The following is a 25,843-nucleotide window of genomic DNA, read 5'->3' on the forward strand; positions in this document are numbered from 1 at the left end:
TAGTCGCATTAAATTGCAATGATTTATTATTGTGTATAAAAGTACAAGAAACAATAAATTAAAAATATTAAATATAATGTATAAATATTAAAACAACAGTCATCTTTTAACAACGCGAGCACTGCAAACGGGTGATCACAGAAATGCTTGTGTTAAATGTTATGTCACCTGCCCAGCCAACTTTCTGGGTCTCCCCGACAAACAAACAACGGGGTATCCGGGGGGACCCAGAAGACGTTTCTGGTCCGGTGGGACAGCCTACGACGGACGACTCTGTCTCCTGGGTGAGGCGATGTTAGAAGAAGATACCACAGAACGACTGGTGGAAGAACCCTGCAAACCGCCCCCTGGCGGCGGCTTAATGATTGTCGTCTGTCGTCTCTGCATCTTGTTGGTTGCCGGAGCCTACAGCAAATGAAATGCGATCAGATATTAAACAAAGTTATACTTTAAAAAATCTATTTATTTCTCTTTCGCATTAATTTGCATAAAATAGTAAATAACGGATGTATTTTATTAATTTTACCATTAAAAATAATTAGTATTAATTAAGATCGTGCTACTGCATGTTTTCACAGATGCTAGTATTACAAGACATTTTATTGTTGGAGTATGCAAATTAATCCCTAATGCATTCAGGCCCCGCCGTCACCAACTTTCCTCAAGTCAATACTCAGCCTCAAATCTGAGGTTTGACCTCAAATTTATGCACTTTTCTTTAAAGGAATTGAGTTGAGGAATGAGTTGAAGAATTTGAAAATTTTGGTGACGGTGGAGTCAGTGATCTTAGAAAATGGTTAAAAATTAGTTTCATGAACTATATTTTTAAGTAATTTAGTGGTATAAATGTTGAATTATTTTGATTTCTGAGGTTAACTAAATGACGTTAACGGTCTTCATGCAAACTCAATTACCCTATTGGTCTAGATGTCGAAATTAAACTGGAACTTAAAAAGGAAATAAAATATAATTAGTTTTAAACACAAATTTTCCTCATTTATATAAGTTCCTCCCTCTGACTACAGTTTGAGGAGTAGATAGACAAAGAAGTCACAAAATGGAGTCCTGTCATGCAAGGCAGATATAAAAGCATGCACCTCATGCAACCGGTATAAGTGCTCCAATCTAATAATAACTCATCTTTTACCCAATGAATTTCACACAATCTTTACTTTTATTTTTAACAAAGAGTAACGCATTAATCCCTTTTACATTACCGACAGATAAGAAATTGCGAGTCAGCAATAACCTTCCATTAAAGATTGCCATATATAAAAGTTTCATGAGACAAGTTCTTCTTTCAATAAATAGGGGTACTAGTATGCAATAGTCAGCACCTTCAGAAGTTACACAGCTCTACCCTGTGCAGTAATCTAGCTTGAGAGTGCAGTGCTGCAATAAATAACCCGATCTGTCCAATACTGTGGAGCATGCTCCGAAAGCCCACCCAGTGCTGTGTGCTCCCGCTCTCGCTAGCCGACACCCAGCTTACCTGACCCCCGCCTTACCTAGCGTTTCTTGGTCGTCCTGAGGGTGGGTAGTCTTAGTGGTGGGTCAGCTTTGAGGGCCTGATAGACCCGGGTCATGTGGGGGACATACTGGGGTCTCTTCACGGACCCGGGGGTGGGGGCAGTATGGGGCAAAGGCTAGGAAATATACATGTTTAATAATACACACCATGTGGTTTATGTGAAACTAAATTCGTTTTATATGCACTCTCTATCATTGTCAGAGAACACTAAATTTAATATTGCTTCCCAAATAATTCATATAGGTTTTATATTTACTCCATTGAATGTCAGATCAATTTCATTTTTTAAGTGCTTTCAAATCAATAATGATGAAATGAAGTGTATTTTCAATTCCCTTTAAATAAAATGAAAGAACTGAATTGGAAATCAACATTAATACATACTGTAATTTAGTCTCATGAATCGTTTTATATCAGACATAAGGACTTAAGAAGTCTTGGGAATTAAAATTTGATATAAATTTAGTTGAACATTAATGGGTTTCAAAGGCATTGTCAGTGTGCAAACATACACATATAAAATCGATGAAATGTGACATTTTATGCAAAGGGCACTTTGTCAATTAGAGGATTTAAACTTAATTCAAATGATTCTGGTGGCAACACTGTAAAACTTGTAGGATGTGATAAAATATTAACAAATATATACCCTTGTTTCCGTCACTCAGCCTTTTCCTGTAAATCATTTCTTCATTACATTCAAACTTTAAACATAATGTTCCGCATTTGCATTATATTTTCAAAAAATTAAAATTCAAACTGAATTTGTGTGCATGTCTTGTTTTAAGAATAAAAAATAAAATTAATCAATTCTTTGACCTTACACTTAAACAAACACTGATTAAAAATAAACACTACATCAAATATACACTACCAAGTGGAGTTTAAGTTGAAATCTGATCAATGAAGTACAAAATGTACTTGACATATAGATAGTTTTAACAATTTTGAAATAGTAATATTACCAACTCAAATTGTATTGCAATTACATTTGAATCACAATCATACTCAATTACAGCACAAAGATACAGCATTACACTCAGACACAAAGCACATGTAAAATAAGACAGCGGGATTTAGTCCCAGGGTTTACCTTGCTGGCGTTCCCAAACAGGTAGCTCTGGGACTCATCCTCTGTAGGAATCTTATAGCTGGGTTCTGGAATGGTCACTTTCTTTGGAGTTTTTATCTGAAACAATTAATCAAAAACTCTGTACATCTTTACTCAACTCTGTTAAGGTGACTCACTACACCTTGAAATAGTCTCACATATCAGCAGAAAATTACTTGATTATGATAGATAGCATGATGGATAAACAGTATATAAGTCAATTAAATAGGTGAAAAAATGTGCAATTTCAGATGAAAAATTACATTTTCGAAAATATAATTCAGTAAACATGAACAAAAGGTCCAAGCGGACTCCAACTCATGATGTGCGGTTCAGAAGCCCAATACTTGGACCACTGAGCTATGATGATATACAACCCAATCGAACGATATAAACAATTTAACAAAACATTTAAATCGCCTTCTTGTGACGTAGTGTCTTAAAAAATATATGTCTAAGGTGTAGTGAGGTACCTTAAAATATACCAGATACATGTATATCCATTTAAACAAAATTGTCCATAATACAGAAAATACCAAAATAATTAAGACACTCTTACCCGATACACAGGCAAAGCCCTAAATACTGCTCCTTGGTTTTTATCAGCTGTGTTAAAACTCTCCAAATGATGATTGTAGGCCTGCAGATTCAATACAGAAAACATGAGTTTATTCTACTTTTCCCTTGAATCAGTGTTGAGCTAATTGTAATGCTTACATTGGTACTTAATACATTTACATTTATCTAGACTATAGAATTTAAAAACATTAAAGCATAATAATCATGTTTTATCATTTTCAATAATTATTTATTTTATGCAGAGGCAATGCATGTTCAAGTTTTGTTTCATAAGAACTATAGTATTTAACATAATAATAGATATGAACATGTACACATATAGCTATATACTGAAAAATAAACAGCTGCTGTAAAAGAAATACAACATTCAGCAGAGAGTATGTTGTGCTGCTAATGGTAAACTCAGGCACTGTTTAATTCACCACCATGCATGAATATGTGCACTGTTACAAAGATGCATCTAGTACATGATCTAATATCTGCATTCAATCTAAAACTGAAAGTACCTTAACAGACTACAATTTTTTTTCACCATCATCTACTCCTCAATCATAAAGTTAATTTTATCTACATGCAGGTTAAAATAGATTTTATTATTAATGAATCAAATTGGAATTCTAGAGGAATTAATAAAGCTGTTGGTTTCTCATTTATTTACATTATATTGGGTTCCATTTCTTTTTTTCTTTTTTTTGGTGTGAAAAAATGTAAGTATTGGCCCAACCAAGCCCTTCTTCTTCTGTTTAAAAGATTTTTTCATTTGACTTTATAGGCAACGGCCATGGAAGAGAGTAATCCTCCACAGTTGGAAAAAAAAATGTTGGAAAATTTCTTTGAATATGGAATTCATCCACTTTGTGCACTACCGGTATATCTTGGCATATTTTGAGTTTGAAAGAATATAAACTTTTAAAATTGCCTTGTTTCTGCTAATCACTTCTTGCTGCCAGCCTGCAACCCATTTCAGGTTAATGATACATATAACCGTTTCAGGTTACAGAACGGCAAAGAATTAACGTCAAGAGAGACAATTACATGAAAATATTTGCGATGAACCTTTGGCATTTTTTCTGCCAAAAAAACATCTTTCGTAACAAGCCAAAATTACCTGATATAAAGTTTACACTTTTCCTACAATGTTACCAAAACAATGAAGGATATGATTACAGTTAAACAACTACACTAATATACATGTATCACTTCAACAAATATTCCCATTTGAGGTTAGATGACAATATTAGTAGGACCTCAATTGACAACATGTTGATTTGATGTCACATGGCATTACCCATGATTCACTAGTAGCCTACAAAACGTTACAGTGTCACAACAGTGCAATACAACAATTTCTGTCACCACTAGCTACTGATTTCTAGGATTAATTACCCATTTATTAGTGGGAGATAAAACTTTCTTTAAGTAATCCTGAAATTAAATTCTCCATGAATCAACATATGCATTGTACATCCATCATTCAGTTTCACTTTGCTAGAGAATTAAGAGAAAAATTTGGAGTCATAAATGCTTTTATCTTCAGAAATCCTCATGCACTGCTTATATTGGATGATTTTGCAGTGACTTTTAGTCAGAGCAGAATTATACCCGGTTTCTTTTCAATGATACAAGTTGCCTGAATCTTCTCTGAAATAAGATGCGAGGGAATTTTCTGAACCATTGGGCTTATATTCCATAGGTAAGTTTAAGCATTTGTTAATCTGCCAATTGCACATTAGTTACAATTAACTATATGCTGTTCTTGCTATGTTTCAATATAATTGGCATAGTTAATTGTACACAAAGGCATCCCAATATATTAAGGAAGCATTTCTAAAATTATTTCAACACTCATATTATACCCAGTATTCACCTTTGGTTTGATAAGTGCTCCAAAGAATTTTCTGTCCTCAGGTTGAGGAATGCGTTTTTTGCGACTTGTCGTCTGTTTATCCCGATTATAAGCTGATCGTCTAAAAGGCTGCCACCTGCAGATAAAAATTTTCAATAGTGGTAAATGTCCAACAACTTCTATAAATACAGAAAATATTAATCTTGATTTCAAAGTTCCAAATATTTAGAGATTATGAATAAAGTTTTACCTTTCATAGTCCACCACGAGAGGAAACTTAATGTTTTCCTTGGTTCTGATCTTTTGCTTGGCACTTTTAACTTTGACTGGGGCAAGAGGAGCCTATATGAATGTGAAACATTTTATATTTTAATTTATGTCTTAAAACAACTTTCCATAATTCATTGAATCATTGTTCAAATAATAAGTTTACCTCTGTAATATCATAGGGCAGAGTTGCTGGTCCTGCTGACTCTTCATTCCTTGGAAACACAAAAGGTCTATGCTGGCTGAAAAAGCCTATAAAACGACCTTTGTGACCCCACCAAACCCTGAAAATAGTCCAATACATTTTTTGTTTGATTCCTTAATCAAAGGAAAGTGTTTAAGTTTGTTTTTGAAAAGGAAATTGTAAGAATTTTAGTTTAAAAGCTTTACCTGACTGATCCATCAGTCGACCCAGAAAATATGGCCTTGAGTTTATCTATGTACATAAGGGAGACAATCTTGACCAGATGAGCCCGCCAACAGATCAGCTGTTTTACTGCATTCTGTAAATAAAATTATAAAGTGTACCGAGGTATTCTACATGAAACTGATGCAGTACATTCTGTTAATATATGTGTGTATTTATGATAACAACCTACCTGTTCTGTGGATTCCGGGTTCTTCAACAGTTTGCTTATGCTCCATAATGTCAAATAACCCTCTGGTAAAAAAATATTCATGTCCATGAATGAAAACTTAAAATTTATTCATAGTATTGAAATAACATTATAACTGACCAAAAAAAATTGGCTAAATACTAAATTCACCATGCTGTTACAGTTTGTAAAATGAACTCACTGATGTCCCCTGTTATCATGCAGTTACTGTTCTCATCGTGTGTGATACATGTGACGGGCGTCCCGGTTCTTCTCGTAACAGCAGACACCTCCCTCAGTAGCTGCCCCTACAAGAACAGGACAACAGGCTCTATATATCTTCATAATTATATATCTAAATCAGGGCATTGTATATTCATGATGTTATAAGACATTACGTGGAATTCTTAGACTTGTACACAATTTTATAAGCATAATACTCCATTTTACAGCAGGCACAGTCATTATTCACCCACTATTATTTAGTGTATGTCTGTGGTTTACACATGGTTTACATGCTATTTATAATTCTATTCATATGTTCCCCATTGACACAAGGGGCGTACCTCCATTGTCCAGAACCTGATGAAGGAGTCCTGGTGTACTGATACAAGGATTGGGGCATACACCTCCGTGATGTATTTACTCTCCTCATCCTCAATCTCCTCATCCTCAGATTCAGCCTTCGTAAAACCATCCTCTGATTTCTCTTCATCTCGTTTTTCATCGCCATCATCATTTTTTATCATTTCTACAAAAAAATGAATTCAACTTCTTTAATCAATGACTTGCTTTAAAATTACATGTAGTTCATAACAGTGAGACAAAAAATTCATTAATATTATCTTTTTATTTTTTATTTTTTCATTTGTTGCTATATTTTTCATATCATTCACCTTCTATCTTTGCATCTGTCAAATCTTCAGTTTTCTCAAATTCCACACCTTCCACTTTTGCTGTAATTTCATCCATCAAAGCCTTCTGTTTTTGTGAGTCTACCTAAAAAATAAGAAAATCAACATTCCATCAAATTTACATTAGGTATGGCAGAGTTAAGTCCATATCATCAATCCCAGATTGTTATCAATTAATAATAATTTTCTGACAAATGAAAGTCTCGTTTCAGCCTACTTGTATTGGAGCAGGTGCTGTGGATTGCCTGGAAGCTCGAGAATTGGCTCGGGATACTCGTCGACTCGTTTTTTGAGACATAATAATCTCTAATTCCTTCTCCTCTTTTTCTTCTTCCTCCTTCTTCCTGTAATTACATCAATATACAGTCTGGTGTACATTCATACACTGATCTTTTTGTCATCCACAAAAAAATGATTTAATGGAACACATTTGTCAGTGCATGGTTTATGCTAGAGGACTAACTTGACGTAGGCAGGGTCGAGTTTCCTCTCTCTGTGGATCATCACTTTGATCATGTTGACACGTCGCTCGTTGCCCATCCTTGACCGCGGCTTACTGGAAGACTGCTCCTCTTCTCCATCATCAGTAGGGAATTGGAACCTGGAAGATCCCACATCTCATATTGTACATAACATCTCTATCTCTATTATACCTGATAATGCAACATATCAATTACACCTAAGAATGCAAAATACATGAATCTATTATACCTGATTATCATCACTTGTCATTAAGGTAGCTCAATAACTTACACTTTTTGAACCTCCCCCTTCTGTACATCCCAAAAGACAATAGTTCCATCCGTGCATCCAGTAATCAGTATATCATCTGTGTACATGGTAAATGAGGATACATCATGGGAGCTGAGGATGTAGTCCTACAAATGGAAGGATTCCTTGTTACTCAAACACGAGAAAATTCTAGACTTTTTCTTTTCAGGAATCACCACAGCATCATCATTAATGATGCTTATATTCCATAAATCTTGAAGCCAAACAAATCCATGGTTGATTATAACTCTTCTAATGTTCATATGTTTGGTAATTAACACTAGTACCTTTCTAAATACTGATCCTACATGGGAGGGTTTCCTTGATCCCATTGACACCTGTGTGTTTTGACCTATATCTGGGAGTGGGTCAGTGGGAGGAAACGGGTCGTCTCTAGGGGTGATCCCTGACTCTGCTGTCCAGTAGTACACGTCCAGAAACTCTCGCACCACTGGCAAATCGTAATTCTCATTGGTATCCTGTGAGAAATGTATGACTTTCTAATAACTATCAAGTTTTTAATTTCATTCAACTGTTGTGACTCCATGTTTTCTATCCATTACTCGGTTGAAAGCAGTGTAACAGATAGAAAACCCATAGGTTCCATCAATGCTTACACATTTCTGTTTTTAAGATTCTGTATTTTTATCTCAAATTATTTTAAACTTTGAATGCACTACTTTGTTTCAGAATGGGTTTGTTCAGATTTCTTAAAAGAATTAAGACATAAAATTACCAGAAGCATCCTAATTTTGTTATTCCATCCCACGGCTAGAAGCACGCGGTCCCCCTGGAAGTAGGTGTAAGCCATTCCCACAATACTGAGGTCCTCTTCAGAGTGACGACCCGATTTCTTTTTAATCACCTGGCCTGACCCAAAATCCCACACCTTAATAGACCCTACAAGCCAAAAGTCAACCATTTACGAACGATATATTTCTGCATCAATAGTACTCATCATCTATATCGAACATCACTCACCGTCAAATCCTCCCGTGGCCATCCTGTAGCCGGACTTGTCCAGACAGAGAGCCGTCACCTCCACATTGTCATCGTGGGCGTTGTTAATGGTCCCCACCCTCTTCCCTGTCTCAAGCTCCCAGATCTAACAAACAGAGTTTATGAATGAACTCTATTGCAAGATCTCCAGTATTGCACTTGTATGTGACATTGCATGGATTTTCATTTTTCATAAATGAGTTCAGTCTTAATTAAAGTGCCTGTTTGATGTGATATTACTTCAATTTTTGTTCTGCACAGTAACTACAGTGTTCTGGTCCATTCTGAATTACAGCATAACACAGTTATACAGAAGAGCCTGGGAAAAGCAATTTCAATTCATTATAACTGTAATTCAATACATGTAGAGTGTATTTCAATTAAGTTAATATTCCATTCTTTTTTAAGATTACGGGATTGAAACTGACTTCTCTGTGCGCCTGAATTTGTTATAAGCTTGTTTGGGGTAACCATGTTTTACTGTCGTTCCTCCTCTGAGATCTCTGAGAGAGTATACCTTGATGTGTGACTCTGTACACATGGTGATAACCTGGTTCAGTTCTCGGTTGAGGACCACCTGACTGATGGGTCTGTCGTGTGTGTGGGGCACCTGCATTGTGTCCTGTACAGCCCGAGTCAGGGGCCATGAGTCGATCACACTGGATCCTACCAAGAAATTAAGATAGTGCCAAATTGCCTATGTAATGTAATATTGGTGTTTTAAAGAAGTTTACAACAGAAAATCAATTTTACCTGTCAAAAGCCTTTCATGTCTGGAATCAAATGCCATGGAATAGATTCTCTTTTCACCAGGTCTCTCCTCATTGTCTGTAAAGACCTGTAATGAAATGACATGTACCTGTATTCATGTAAAACAAATAAACTGGAATGATGCTTGTCAAACTCTCTTTTGATTTCAAACACTGGCATAACTCATGGTTTAAGTATGCATGTATCTAGCCCCACTTTAATATATTAATCTACAAGTGTATACCTCAACTGAATTTGCATCTTTTAAATAGATTTAGCTTGACAACAAACAAATGAATGTAACTCATGATTGAGTAACAAAATGTGTATATTGAATTTAAACAAGATGAATGAGCAACTTGGGGACACACATTAGTCACTATAAAACTTATGGTAGTAAAAAGAATTTCTCATACAACCTTTTGAAATAGTAACATATCTTTAGTTTACCTGTAAACAGGTCAAGGTGTGAATGTCCCACACTCTGAACACACGGGCTGTGGACAGGCTGATCAGGTGCTGGTCCTTCTCATTGCAGCAAATGTCAACAATGGTAAACAAGTGACCCATCAGTTTCCCTGTCAACATAAATGTTTACATAAACCTTAGTAACCTCTCAATTTCAAATATACGAAAACTTTTATTGGAAGACTGGCAAACTAGTTAACTGTGTCCCTGTGAGACAATTTATGGTCATCTGTGAGACTCTGTTTATCTGTAGAACTGAGTCTACCTGTGTGACTATAGTCTAAAGGTTTATTTGCCATACCCTGTGACATTGTGTAGACATCTGTTTGGGAGTGTGCTGACACCTGTATGATGGAATGTAGTGATTTGTGTAAAGGGTATAGTCACCTAAGTGGCATTGTGTAAAAACCTGTGTGACATTGTATAGTCATCTTTGTGACAGTGTGTAGTCACCTGTGTGACAGTGGGTAGTCATCTATGTGACATGTATATTCACCTGTGTGAAGATGTGTAGTCACCTGTATAATGATGGGTAGTCACCTGCATGAAGATGTGTATCACCTGTGTAAAGAGGGATAGTCACCTATTTGAAGATGTGTGTTCACCTGTGTAAAGAGGGGTGGTCACCTGTTTGAAAATGTGTAGTCACCTGTGTAAAGATGGGTAGTCACCTGTTTGAAGATGTGTAGTCACCTGTGTAAGAGGGGTAGTCACCTATTTGAAGATGTGTGTTCACCTGTGTAAAGAGGAGTAGTCACCTGTTTGAAGATGTTCACCCGTGTAAAAGGGAATAGTCACCTGTGTAAATAGGGGTAGTCACCTGTGTGAGTTTGTAAAGTTACCAGAGTGCAGCCATATGTATTAAGAATGCATGTCCTACGGTGTTGCTGCATGTACATAAGTTGACTAGTGTTAATAATATTTACCTGTTGGTCTGGAGAAGATGTGAGGGTGCCACACCCTGATGACTTTGTCCACTCCCCCTGTGGCAATTATGTTGGCTTTGGCACAATAATCAAAACAATTCACCCCTTTGTAGATTGATACACCTCGCACTTCCCTAGAAAACAGTACATTCAAGTCACCCTAGTGAACATTCTTAATAATGATTTTCCATGTAGATGTGAGCTGTATAGAGCACTAAGTGTAAGGCACAAGTAAGCTTACCCATCGTCATATAGCCTGTCTATCTCCTCTAGTACAAAGGACTGCTTACTGTGGGGGGAACAGGATGCGAAACATCTCAGCTCAGGGAAATACTTCACCTTTAGCACCCAGTCATGGTGAATTTTCCTCTTTTCTATTTTACTGAAAATATATTTTTTCACCCTGATCAAAATGTACATCTTCGCTAGCCAAGGGTTTTCGGTCCACTTTGCTCCCCATAAACCCTTGGCGGATTTCATTGCGAAAACTCGGTGATGTGGTGGCGCTATCTAGCGAGCAACTTGAGTTGCGCCCCTTGCATATTTATATTTTAATCGAATTAAACAACGGGTTATATACACACTACGGCATTAATACAACTTGAAAACATGTTGACTACCGAATATCGGAACATAATTAACGATGCTATTAAATACGAATTAAGTTATAAACTAGGGAAAGCACGGAATGTTTTATTCATAGTGTTTTGTATGGACCTGTACCAGGAGTGAAAAAGTCGCCGATTTATATGAAAGCTTTCATGTCATAAAACCAGGTATCGTTGTCGTAAATATTGTGAACCAAAGAAATTAAATAAAATAAATCTCATTGAACCTTTAAAAGCAATAACCATAAGCAGGAACGTATATACTAACGGGATGGGCAACGTCTACATTCGCCATGTTTACTTCCCATGCTATCACGCGAGCCTTGACAAGTTTGTAGAACTATGTTCAATCCCAGTAAAATATATAGGTTTTTAAAGCGATCTGGTTAGACCATCGTTGGCGAGGCACTAGCTGTTCTCGAGAACTTGTGTCTCAATTTATTATTTACCAAAGATCACACATGTGTTTTCTTTTAAAGTTTATATTTACAAGCACTGCGATTGGATCAGCTACTCGCAGCTGCAGCCAATCATAAAACGGAGCTCGTCACCAAGTTTTCGCAATGAAATCCGCCAAGGGTTTATGGGGAGCAAAGTGGACCGAAAACCCTTGGCTAGCGAAGATGCAAAATGTAAGGCAATGTGTTAAATAATTTTCAAATATTTTTGCCTTGACGAGCAGTAAAGAATCAATATTCTAACTATTTTTTATTTACGATATTAATATAAAATACATATTTTATAACAAATTAAAAATATCTTTCCCATTCATATTGAATGGAATAAAAATAATTTTTGCAAATAAAAGTATAGAATATCTAATTTACTTACTATGACAGTTTATCAAGTTCAATTGGATAATTGGGAATAGGTTGAGTATTCTGTATTTTTTCTGCATCCTTTGCATTTTTTATTGTCAAGTCTTTGCTGAGTATCCGTAAAACATTGATATAGCCCTGATCATCTCCGAATAATACTGTATCCTCATGGAGGTGAGAGGAAGTAGGAACATTGCAGATACACTGAGGGGAGTTCTCAAAAGGTTTGATAGAAAACACATGCTGCAAATGAAATAACAATATAGTTAAATAAAAGTATTAATTGAAATTAAAGAAACACAATACAAATAAAAGTAATGATTTTTATACTAGTACATGTATTTTCATGAATGTTGATGAGAATGCCTTACTTGATTTTTTCCCTTAGCACGATGATCCCAAACAACAATGCTTCTTTCAGTACAACACACCGCTCTGCGTATGTTTGGAAGGTATTCACAACCAGTAACCCAAGCAGCTTCCTATTTGGTAATACAGGAGGTAAATTGTCTATTTTTGCAAAGTTTCCAAACGTTTTAGTTTAACTGTTACTTTGAATTCACAGATCTGTTCACCACATTCACTTCATTTGACTAGATGCTCAAGCTTAAGAGGTCTAAATATTTATGAATTATTCAAATGTTTCGTTCATACTTACATTAATGTCGATACAGGATTGCATTCGAAGCTGAAAATAAAAGGAACCCACATCAAATTTGGCATTTTCCAAAAATTTTTTTCTAGCTATTTTTCAATTAGGAAACAGTTAATAGTTGACTAAAATCAAAACCACATCCGGAATACTCACTGAGCTATTCCATATGACGATGGCTCCTTTTTGTGACGCTGAAACGTAGCCGTCCAGCGATGGGACAAAGCGCAAACATTGCACAGTGTCGCGACGAGTTTTATCACCTGTAATATTGTAGCAAGAGGAAATCTAACGTTATACAATAAATATTGATAATATATATGTAACTCATTATCGTAAATAAACATTTCTTGGCAAAACAGAATATAAATCAACAATTTATATACCCATTTCTCCAAAATAAAATTGTAAAATGTGGACCTTAAAAAGAAAATTGAGTATGTCACCTGCAGCTTCTCCCACGCGCCGTCGCTTGGAGACGGTGAAGATGCTGACCTCTTCCCCGACGCCGGCTGCCTCCTCGTGCTCCTCCGCCGCCGATTGGAAATAACCGAACAACTAAAAATAGCAGAATAACTTAAAAATAACAGAGCAAAATAATAATAATAACTAGATACGATCTCGTTACGAGTAACGAGTAGGTCTTCCGTTCAATTTTTAAACGATAGCATTAAAATATCAATGAAATTTCAGAATTCCCCTCAACCACTCCCTTTCAGAAAATGTAAACGATTGTCATTATCCTTTAAAATGCTTAACAAAAAGTTTTGCTTTTTCTCATACAGAACATTAAAGATGTAAGAATATTTTAGGGGCCAGCCCTCTAGATCCTTAATGGGGACAGACATTGGTGTTTTGATTAATGGAATCGATTAGAATCATCAATACAGATATTTTCTCTTCTACAATGCTTAACAAAATATGTCTTCTTCTCTAGATTTATTGCGTCAAAGCTTTAGCACTTTGGCCCCTAAAAATCCCTAATTACGTAATAAATGGACGTGGCAATGATTTTTTCTGATAGATATTGTAACGATCAACAACTTTGCTTCTATAATGCATTACAAAATCTTTATCGTTTTTTCGTTATCTGTGATAGAGTTTACGAGTTTCTTGGCCCCTAATTTAAGGGGCCAGCCCCTTTTTCTTGAGTTCATTCGCAAGGTCTCACGAATAATAACATTTTTTGTTCTTACACCTATCTAAAATTGTTTTTCAATTTTGAGATACAAATGACTGAATATTTTAGGGGCCAGCCCTATAGATCCTTAATGGGGACAGAGATTGGTGTTTTGATTAGTGGAATTGATTATTATTATTAAGACAGACATTTTCTCTTCTACAACACTTAATGAAAATATGTCTCCTTCTCTAGATATATCGTGACAAAGTTTAAGTACTCTGGCCCCTAAAAAACCCTAATTACGTCATAAATGGGCGTGGCAATGATTTTTTCTGATAGATATTGTAACGATCAACAACTTTGCTTCTATAATGCATTACAAAATCTTTATCATTTTTAAGTTATTTCTAATAGAGTTTACGAGTGTCTTGGCCCCTAATTTAAGGGGCCAGCCCCTTTTTCTTGATTTTGTTGAAAAGAACTTTTGATTTTCTACCACTTTTGTTATATATGTCTTAACAAAATACCAACTGATAAAAAGATACAGATCAAAACGTATAAAAATTTTGGATAAAAATTCGTACCCAACTTTCGTGCCCAGGCGAGCTCCAAGAAATGGCGCCACTGGCGTAAAACAAAATAATAGTGCACAACTTCAGACTATAGACTACCTATCCTGAAAATTTCATAGTCATATCTCTGATAGTTTCTGAGATCAGCTCTGCACAAAAAAGGTCGTAAAAAACTACAAAATGGCCGATAAATCGGTACCGGAAGTGACGACAACAAAAATTTCAAAAACATATAAAATTCAGATCATGACTCATCAGTTCTGAAAAAATGACTGAAATCGGCTGAATAGTTTTTGAGAAATCGCGTGCACAAAATTTGGGAAAAAAAATAATAATAATAACTAGATACGACCTCGTTACAAGTAACGAGTAGGTCTTCCGTCCGATTTTTTTTTTTTAGATAAAATGATACCATGAGATATCGATACAATTTCAAAATTACCCCCCACCCCCCCCCCCCCCAAAAAAAATTTGAAGATAAAGAATAAAAACCCTAATTACGTCAGACATGGGCCTGACGATGACTCTTTCAAACCGATAATGTAGAGATCAACAACTTTGATTTTTATAATGCATAACAAAATATTTATCGTTTTCAAGTTATTCGTAATAGAATTTACGAGTCTCTTGGTCCCTAATTAAAGGGACCAGCCCCTTTTTCTTGATTTTATTGGATAGAACTTTTGATTCTCTACTACTTTTGTTCTATATGTCTTGTCAAAATATCAACTGATAAAAAGATACTGATCAAAACATATGGAAATTTTGATTCGAAATCTGTACCCCATTTTTGTGCCTAAGCGAGCTCGAAGGAATAGCGCCACTGGTGCAAAACAACTAAATAGTGCACAACTTCAAACCATGCTCTACCTATCCTGAAAATTTCAAAGTCATATCTCTTATAGTTTCTGAGATCAACTCTGCACAAAATTGGTCGTAAAAAATTACAAAATCGACCGTAAATCCGGACCGGAAGTGACGACGACAAAAAATTCAAAAACATATAAAATTCAGATAATTTCCCATCATCTGTGAAAAAATTGTTCAGATCGGTTGAGTAGTTTTCGAGAAATCGCGTGCACAAAATTTGGAAAAAAAAAATAATAATAAACAGTACGAAAACAATAAGGTCTTCCGTTGGAAACGGAAGACCTTAACTAGACACGATCTCGTTGCGAGCAACGAGGAGGTCTTCCGTCCGATTTTTAGAATATGGAATAACCTTACTCTTGACCTTCATCAACGAAACGTATCCGGAAAAGGAGGCGGGATCTAAGAGTAATGGTTGAAAGACTATTTATCCCTTTGGTGTCCCTTATTTGAGGGATCAGCTTCTTTTCATTCATTTTAGTCAAAAGGTATTTTTGTGTACCACTAATAAGTATTTAGAAATTGGTTACCGTTTTTGAGATATCTGGGAAAAATCGTTTTGATATCCGGTCCTAAAACTCCTTTTAGGGTCCAGATAAAAACAATATATGGTTGTACATTGTTAAGCTCAATATTTTGAGCATCTTTTGTTCAATATTGCTTTCCAAAGTTTTCCTCCATTTTGAGATATTGAGCATCAACGCTTTAGACTTCTGGCCCCTTAAAATCCCTAATTACGTAACATAAGAGTGTATGATTGCCATGTACATGTACATAACATTAGAATGAACATAACTGCTTCTATAACGTATCAAAAAATATTTAACAGTAAAAAGTTATCATTAAAAGACTTTAGAGCCCCCTCAGCCCCTTATTAGAAGGGCCAGCCCCTTTTTCATGATTTCAAATGAAAGCTCTTGTCAATTCAAACACTTTTTGTTCAACAAGTAATTACAAATGTTGTACGTTCTCGAGATATCTTGAGAGGGTCGTGTGAGGGGCCGACCATGTAACTCCTTTTAGGGACCGCATAACAAAGAAATTATAGTTCATTTTTGTTAAGCTCAATATTTTGAGCATCTTTTGTTCAATATTGCTTATCCAAATGTTTCTTCATTTTGAGATATTGAGCATCAAAGTTTTGGACTTCTGGCCCCTTAAAATCCCTAATTACGTAACATAGGAGTAAATGATTGTCATGTTAAGGTTAATGACCTAAGAATAAACATAATTGCTTCTATAACGCATCACAAAATATTTCACAGTAAAAAGTTATCATTAAAAGACTTTAGAGCCCCCTCAGCCCCTAATTTGAAGTCCAGCCCCTTTTTCATGATTTCAAATGAAAGCTCTTGTCAATTCAAACACATTTTGTTCAAAAAGTGTTTACAAATTTTGTACCGTTCTCGAGATATCTGGAGAGGGTCGTTTTAGGGGCCGACCCTGTAACTCCTTTAAGGGACCCCATAACAAGAAAATTATGGTTTCAGATTGTTAAGCTCAATATTTTGAGCATCTTTTGTTCAATATTGCTTATCTAAATGTTTCTTCATTTTGAGATATTGAGCATCAAAGTTTTGGACTTCTGGTCCCTTAAAATCCCTAATTACGTAACATAGGAGTAAATGATTGCCATGATTAGGTTAATGACCTAAGAATAAACATAATTGCTTCTACAACGCATCACAAAATATTTCACGGTAAAAAGTTATCATTAAAAGACTTTAGAGCCCCCTCAGCCCCTAATTTGAAGGGTCAGCCCCTTTTTCTTGATCTTGTAAAATGAAAGCTCTTGATTTAATTAAGTTTTTTTGTTCTACTTGTTTTAACAAAATGCTTTCGAGAAAAGAGATATTAAAAGAAAACCAAGAAAAATCACGACGCCTTTTTAATCTTAATTTTCAAGCTCGGGCGAGCTTCGGCGCTCTTTGAGATAAAGATGATTAATTACCATTAGACACTATTTCAATCTTTCGTCTATCAGCCCTGAAAAGTTCAACATCATATCTTAAATGATAAAAGAGGAGTTCTCCGCACAAAATACCCCTATAAAAACAGTTAAATCCACGATATCTCAAGACAGGAAGTGACGTCATCAACAAAAAAAATTTCCAACAAGGTTCAGATCATTACCTATCAGAACTGAAAATTTGACGTAAATCAGTTCAGCCGTTTCCGAGATATCGCGTGCACAAAATCGGTAAGAAAAAAAAAATAATAATAATACTAGATACGATCTCGTTACGAGTAACGAGTAGGTCTTCCGTTCAATTTTTTAAACGATTCGATTAAAATATCAATGAAATTTCAGAATTCTCCCTCAACCACCTCCTTTTAGATAATGTATACGATTGTCAATATCATTTAAAATGCTTAACAAAGAGTTTTGCTTTTTAACATACAGCACATTAAAGATTTAAGATTATATTCCACTAATATCTCTAATTACGTCATCAATGGGTTTGGAAATGAGTTTTACAAACAGATATTGCTGCTATCAACAACTTTGCTTCTATAATGCATTACAAAATCTTGACCATTTTTAAGGTATGAGTAATAGAGTTTAGGAGTCTATTGGCCCCTAATTTAAGGGGCCATCCCCTTTTTCTTGATTTTCATACGAAAGGTCTCATGAATACTAACATTTTTTATTCTTACATCCATCTAAAATTGTTGATCACTTTTGAGATACAAATGATTGAATATTTTAGGGGCCAGCCCTCTAGATCCTTAATGGGGACAGAAATTCGTGTTTTGATAAGTGTAATCATTTTAAAACATTTATTCAAACATTTTCTCTTCTATGATGTCTAACAAAATTTGTATATTTCTCTAGTCATTTTTCGTCAAAGTTTAAGTACTTTGGCCCCTAAAAATCCCTAATTACGTAATAAATGGGCGTGGCAATCATTTTTTCTAATAGATATTGGTACGATCAACAACTTTGCTTCTATAATGCATTACAAAATCTTTATCGTTTTTAAGTTACTTGTAATAGAGTTTACGAGTGCCTTGGCCCCTAAATAAAGGGGCCAACCCCTTTTTCTTGATATCTTTGAAAAGGTCTTAAGAATACAAATATCTTTTGTTCTTACACCCATGTAAAATTGTTGATCATTTTTGAGATACAAATGATTGAATATTTAAGGGGCCAGCCCTCTAGATCCTTAAAGGGGACAGAAATTCGTGTTTTGATAAGTGGAATCAATTTAAATCATTTATTCAAACATTTTCTCTTCTATGATGTCTAACAAAATATGTATACTTCTCTAGTTATTTTTCGTCAAAGTTTAAGTACTTTGGCCCCTAAAAATCCCTAATTACGTAATAAATGGGCGTGGCAATCATTTTCTCTAATAGATATTGGTACGATCAACAACTTTGCTTCAATAATGCATTACAAAATCTTTTTCGTTTTTAATTTATTTGTAATAGAGTTTAAGAGTGCCTTGGCCCCTAAATAAAGGGGCCAGCCCCTTTTTCTTGGTTTTGTTGGAAAGAACTTTTGATTCTCTACCACTTTTGTTATTTATATTTTAACAAAATATCAACTGATAAAAAGATATAAATCAAAACGTGTGAAAATTTTGAATAGAAATTCGTACCCAATTTCTGTGCCCAGGCGAGCTCCAAGAAATAGCGCCACTGATGTAAAACAACATAATAGTGCACAACTTCAAACTATAGACTACCTATCCTGAAAATTTCATAGTCATATCTCTGATAGTTTCTGAGATCAGCTCTGCACAAAATAGGTCGTAAAAATGTACAAAATGGCCGATAAATCGGTACCGGAAGTGACGACAGGAAAAATCTCAAAAATGTATGAAGTTTACATCAAGTCCCATCTTCTGTGAAAAAATGGTTGAAATCGGTTGAACAGTTTTCGAGAAATCTCGTGCACAAAATTTGGAAAAAAAAATAATAAGAAACAGTACGAAAACTATAAGGTCTTCCGTTGGAAACGGAAGACCTTAAATAGGGAAAAAGAAACCTAAGAAAAACAATAAGGTCTTCCGTTGGAAACGGAAGACCTTAATAAGAAGAAACAGTACGAAAACTATAAGGTCTTCCGTTGGAAACGGAAGACCTTAATAATAAAATAAAAAAACCCGAACAACTGAAAATAGCAGAATTACTTAAGGAGGCCGACTTTAGTTTGCATTGCGCATGTTTTTGCGCATTCTAATATAATACCGTTGATTTATACTTCTTATGAATTTTTTTCGATATCATTCATAAAATTGAACACAATAAACAAAATACAGGTAAAAATATTTAAATTTTTAAAGGAAATTTTTATTTTTAACACGATTTTTACGTTGTGCGGTAGGGGAGCATTGTCATTGCGCTTTTATGACGTTATGATAAAATGAAGCTTTGTAGGAGTACGTTATAAGAAATAACATAAAAGAAAAAGTAAAAATTGTACGCTGTTGAAATTTTATATACAGAATGATGCTATCCTCGAGGACATTTTCCTCATTTTTGGAATGAATCCATTATACCAATCATCATTCGTGATGATCCAAATATATAGCAAAATTTGGTGCTTTTTAATATTTTGAGATGGCCCCCACTAAAAACCAGACGGTAGAATTTTGTGTTTTTTGCATATAAGGTAGGAAATGATATTACTAATCATATATAACAATTTGAGAAAAAAAGCTATTGTAGTATTTTTTTAAACTGCTTTGATGTGCGGAAAATGACAGTTTCCTATATATTCCTATAGTAAATGTACCTCTATTTTGAGATGGTCCCTAAAAAGAACCAGACGGTCGATTTTCATGAACCTTCGCAAATAAACTAGAGTTGGTTTAAATAACATATGGTTAAAAAATAAAGAGTTATGCTATTGTAGTTTTTCAGCAATAAAACCTAAATCGGCCTCCTTAAAATAACAGAACAAAAAAAAAAAAAAAAAACCAGAACAACTGAAAATAACCGAACAACTTAAAAAAGCAGAATAACTTAAAATAACGGTTGAAATAAAAAATAACAGAACGACTGAAAATTGCAGAATATCTTAAAATTACGGAACAATAAAAATAACCAAAAAACTGAAAATATCCATAAAACCTGAAAATGACTATATATATGATATATACTGAACAGATAAAAATTTCTAACAACTGGTGATAATGATCGAACGACTGAAATAAGGGAAATAACTGAAATATCTGAAAAACTGAAAATAACCGAACAAAGAAAAATATCTTAACAGACGAAAATAATCAAACAATGGAAAATAACTAAACAACTTAAAAAGAAATACGATCATGAAATAAAAACTGAACATCTGAAAAAGTGAAGAAAAATATATGAAAACCAAAGCCTAAAATAGGTGAAAAATTATAATAAAACAATAACCGAATGACTAGAAAATGGCATTTAAACAACTGATAATATTGCAATAATACACACTCAATCGCTTGTGCAATGATATACCGATGATAAAATTCATAAAATAATTGCAAAACAACTGCAAAAGTAGAATAATACCATTATTGACAAAACAAAAATAATATCCAATCAGCTAGAAATACTATTGTTTCTGTTTATGCTTAGGTGTTAAAAATGATTAATTGTTATACCTATATCCGTTAGTGTTATGACTATATCTGTAAATCGATATGGCTATATCCGTTAGTTGATATTACTATATCCATTAAATGCTACGGATATATCCGTTATAGTTGATATGACTATATCCGTTAGTTGATATGGCTATATCCGTTAGTTGATATGACTATATACGCAATATGATATGACTATATACATTCATTGTTATGACTATATAAGTTTATATAATAGTGTTGTGTTGTGCATGTACTATGCCTAAATAGTAGTCAGGGTTTGATACATAGTGCACGAGCCTCCGGCTCGTGCACTATGTATCAAACCCTGACTACTATTTAGGCATAGTACATGCACATCACAACACTATTGTTATTATTATGCCGACTGTTGAATATACTGACGTGCTTTGCTATAAGTAGCTGTGACGTTCGAGTGTTGACAAGTCCCTAAAAATAATTACCGGAGAAGCAAGCGTTTGTTTGGGTTTTTTTTCTTCAAATTAATCAATTGATTTCATTGTTTATTTAATCAACAAAAAAGTCAACAAAGGTTTATGTTCTTTTCAAGAAATGAGAGACGTTTGGCCTTACCGAGAAAACTCGAACTGTTTAGCAGACGAAATCTCATTGAATTTCTTTTTCTTGTACATTCTTAATCAAGCGTCATTTAAAAAAGAGTTTTTATGATTCTCATGTAGAATTTCTTTGAAAAATGTTCAATCAATTTGTTCAAAAGTCTACAAGAAACTTAACTTTAAAATTACCGTCAATAATGAAGTGTTTTTAGAAAAAAGAATAATTTTAATTGCTTGATGTCAGTTTATATATCTTAGTTTTATATACATGTATATAAATACCGACAGGTATAATAACTGCTAATTTAGCGTTGCGGTAACGCGTTGGGCTTTATGCTGGAATGATTCTAGCGTCATGAGTTCGAATCCCGCTGTCGGCGCTTGAAAGATTTTCGTTGAAAAAATTTGCCGTGCTCTATTTCGGCATAGTATGCTTACGCTATATAAATCCTTTGATCCTATGCGAAAATAGATGAGTATTGAATATATAGTGACAAACTGACAGAAGGCATAATAATAATTGATATGACTATATACGTTAGTTAATATGACTATATCCGTTAGTTGATATGACTATATACGCAAGATGATATGACTATATACATTCATTGTTATGACTATATACGTTAATTGATATGGCTATATACGTTATAGTTGATATGACTATATACGTTCATTGTCATGACTACAACCGTTCATAAATATAACTATGTTCAATAGTTGATATAGTGATATCCGTAAGTTGATATGACTATATACGTTCATTGTTATGACTATATACGTCAATTGTTATGACTATATACGTTCATCGTTATGACTATATACGTGCATTGTTATGACTATATCCATTTATTGTTATGACTATATATGTTCATTGTTATGACTTTAAACGTTTATTGTTATGAATATATACGTTCATTGTTATGAATATATCCTTTAGTTAATATGACTATATCTGTTAATTGCTATGACTATATACGTTAGTTGATATCACCATATACGTTAGTTGATATGACTATATCGTTAATTGCTATGATTATATACGTTAGTTGATATGACTATATACGTTAGTTGATATGACTATATCCGTTAATTGCTATGACTATATACGAGGACTGTACCTCGCTCCAGTCGACCTTGGCGTCTGGGTTTGTGGAAATCTTTCTGTAGATGGCCTTCAGGTCAGCATTCTTTATGTCAGAACCAAACAGGTCCCTTATGGAGTCACAGAACTGGTCAAACCTCAGGCTCTCTAAAACAGAGGAAAAGAAGCTTTGAAACAACGTCTTTTTCTCCCTATCTCTCTCTCCACCCACCCCACCCCACATACACATATATAAGTTGATAACGGTCGTTGAACTTTCCAATATACAAGAACATGTGTCATATACTTTTATCCCGTTTAAATCCGGCTACCGTGAACAGTTTATCTTATTAAATTTGAGTGTTTACAGAGCACCTTAGAGCCAGATTTGGGGATTAGTCGAAATGACATAAGCCAAAAATGATCTACCGAATAGTTTGATCCGAGTCCAATGGTCAATATTGGGGGTTTAACAAAGAGGGAAACTCGGCAGGGAATACACACAACACACCGTACAATGGAGTGAGCATATAGCACTGACCAGGAGTGCCATTATTTAATAGCTGATGGAGACTCAATATCGATATAAACCAACAGTTTATAAAATGTACACATTTCATATACCTGCTAATATATAAGCAATACAAACAACTTTACCATGAAGTAATGCAAAGAATATTGAATTTGATATAGAAGGACATTTATGAAAAAATATATCTATCCATAAAAAGACAACATACAGTACTTTTACTTTGAAAAAAAAATGTTTTTAATACAATCCATGCAGCCATAACTATTAATTGTATAGATGTCCTAAAAGAAAATATATGAAGGATTTTGATGTCGTTTTATAGTTAAAATAGCAAAAATCTACACATTTTTAGAATGAGTTCTTTAAACATGCAACTACTTTATGAGAAGAACCATTAGTTATTGATCAATATGCGACTTTTTTACAAAACGTTTTCTATGAACATGTTTAATAAGCAGAAGAAAATCAATTCTAATCAATTTCTCCAAGCGTGTTTACCTGTGATCCATTGCCTCCGTTCCTCAGGTGTGGCCTCAACATCCTGGAAAGTGATGTCCTTAATGAAACTCTCAAACTTATCAAGACGGGTCTGAAATGTCCCCACGGTGTACGGGCGGGCCAGCCCGTCCCCGGGGTGTTCAGCGATCTCAGACATAGTATAAAAACACGATGGGTCTCAGCGACCCATAGGGTACAGGACACAGACTAACCGACTAACGTTAACGGATCCGTATTGTCTTCACACACACACACTGCTTCGCTGTACTTAAGGGTGTTGATTGAAATCTGTCATTACGTTATCCCAAAGAATTCATTTCTGTCTGTCATAATGGCTGGTCAATATACCACATCTACTGATCAATCTGGCATACCTGTACGGTACTCGCCATTTAAAAGCTTCTTAGCAACCGGCGTACGGAAGTCCTGGGTCGGCCTACAGGTGTATCTTATCTACAGACACAGCTAGCAGCGACTTCTGATAGCAAATACTTCAGGTATTGTCTGTCCACAAAGAACAACCATGCAACAATGTGGCTTGTCAAAAAATATGAAATAAAGATAAATAAGATGTTGTTCGCTCAATTCTTTATTTCGTTTGCAAGGCCATTTTAAATCTACTTTTGCCATTTAAAGCCTATCAGGTACACACGGGGTGGATGTATATTTAGATGTATATATATCTGATTAAGTGTTGTGTGGACAATTTAAACACATAAACCATATTGTGGAAGAGATTTAAACTTTGCGTTTTTAGCGGCTGAATTAAGCAGTTTCAATAGGAAAGCTCTCTCTCAACTGTATTTCAATTTCTGCTATGGAATTTGTTCATAAAGAAAACCAGTGTAGGTTTGGTTAAGCCCATTATAAAACTTCGTTACAAGCAGTAAACAGCGTTAAAAAGCATTCAGATATATGAACTGATAAATGATGTGAATCGGTTTTAAAGGTCTAACGGTAAAAAGTGCGAGTTAGGATGTCTTTTATTAATATACGTATTTACTCCCTCCCCCTTCCCATCTTAGCCTTTTAAACTAATTATAAGGATTTTTTTTAAAATGCTTCCATTGACGCAGTTTGTATGATGGGCTAATATTACACGTATAGCACTTGGGAAACGGCGATAGATGTATGGTCATGTAAATAATCGGACAGCGAACATTGATAATTCATTTTTTTTATGTTAATAAACAGTAAAATAGTGTTTCTATTTATATGAGATCTGTTCATATATTTCAGTTGATATTGCTTGATTCTATCTATCTATCTATCTATCTATCTATCTATCTATCTATCTATCTATCTATCTATCTATCTATCTATCTATCTTTCTTTCTTTCTTTCTTTCTTCAAGAAGTCAGCAGTCATTATAGGAGAGATAACTCCCTATCTGATCGGGTACCATTTTTATCGACATTGAACACAATTGAGAATACTGAAATTATTATTATGATATTATATAACTATCAGAAATAAATAAAGATTTCAAAGCAAAGTACAATGTATAAAAGATACCTAAGAATGCTCATACTTTCAGTAAAATTTAATTATTTAGTTAAAGAAGAAATCGATCGGAAGAAAAACTTTAATTAATACATTTGATTTTAAAAGTGCTTAACTTTTCAGACTGATTTTTGGAGATCTTGATTGATGTTCTTTATGAGCTCGAGTACAACAAAACTTTCCAAACACTCAAAACAATTTATTGTGTATATTGAGTGTCAATATTTTTTTTTCAAGTACTAAAGATAAAGTTTATGAGTTTCTGTTGTTGTTATTAAAAAAAATTGAACGGGTATTTGAAGGCAGTGGACGAATTAAAATTACATGGTGTCATCTTGTACAAAAGTAATATTATACAACGATACATAATTCTTAGAGCAAAATTCTTATTTTAAAGGCGTGAGGGGTGTGTGTTGAAATTCAATACTTATTTTTATTGATTATATAGGCTATATCCTTTATTATAATTTAAACAGAGTTTTACAGCAAAATTAAATACTGCTTCGTGACTGTCTAAAAATAATTTATTCTATAACGCCCTTTACATTAAAGATTTACCCATATGAAATAGCGCCTATGGTTTAACGTGCATGTAATCTGAAGAGTCCTTAAAAGGAACGGAAAATGAAAAGACAAACAAAAATGTGAAGCAGTTTGGTATTTATAAA

At 34.4% G+C, this 25,843-nt stretch overlaps 1 protein-coding gene across 5 annotated transcripts; it reads right to left on the bottom strand.

The window, feature by feature from the left end:
* Positions 1-8: 8 nt before the first annotated feature.
* On the bottom strand, positions 9-24,284 carry LOC105328499 (WD repeat-containing protein 64). 5 transcript variants are annotated; one of them, XM_011429404.4, is made up of 31 exons: positions 23,673-24,284; positions 22,680-22,810; positions 13,283-13,394; positions 12,993-13,099; positions 12,843-12,872; positions 12,556-12,666; positions 12,198-12,427; positions 11,000-11,140; positions 10,759-10,892; positions 9,815-9,942; positions 9,368-9,452; positions 9,132-9,280; positions 8,597-8,720; positions 8,352-8,515; positions 7,903-8,094; positions 7,598-7,722; positions 7,308-7,445; positions 7,062-7,188; positions 6,827-6,929; positions 6,497-6,681; positions 6,133-6,238; positions 5,934-5,995; positions 5,725-5,837; positions 5,501-5,618; positions 5,318-5,409; positions 5,089-5,203; positions 4,608-4,646; positions 3,202-3,282; positions 2,625-2,720; positions 1,509-1,646; positions 266-405 (listed from the first exon to the last, which is right to left on the bottom strand). In XM_011429404.4, exons 1-30 carry the CDS (start codon positions 23,827-23,829, stop codon positions 1,509-1,511), a joined length of 3,633 nt encoding a protein of 1,210 aa, XP_011427706.3. In that variant the 5' UTR covers positions 23,830-24,284; the 3' UTR covers positions 266-405. The 5 variants fall into 5 exon arrangements, with proteins under 5 accessions (XP_011427705.3, XP_011427707.3, XP_011427706.3 ...); XM_011429407.4 differs by lacking the exon at positions 1,509-1,646 and adding an exon at positions 2,181-2,206; XM_011429406.4 differs by lacking the exon at positions 1,509-1,646 and adding an exon at positions 915-947 and having other exon boundaries at positions 275-405.
* Positions 24,285-25,843: the final 1,559 nt, after the last annotated feature.

Source organism: Magallana gigas, chromosome 6 (genome assembly GCF_963853765.1).
Source record: "Magallana gigas chromosome 6, xbMagGiga1.1, whole genome shotgun sequence".
NCBI lineage: Eukaryota > Metazoa > Mollusca > Bivalvia > Ostreida > Ostreidae > Magallana > Magallana gigas.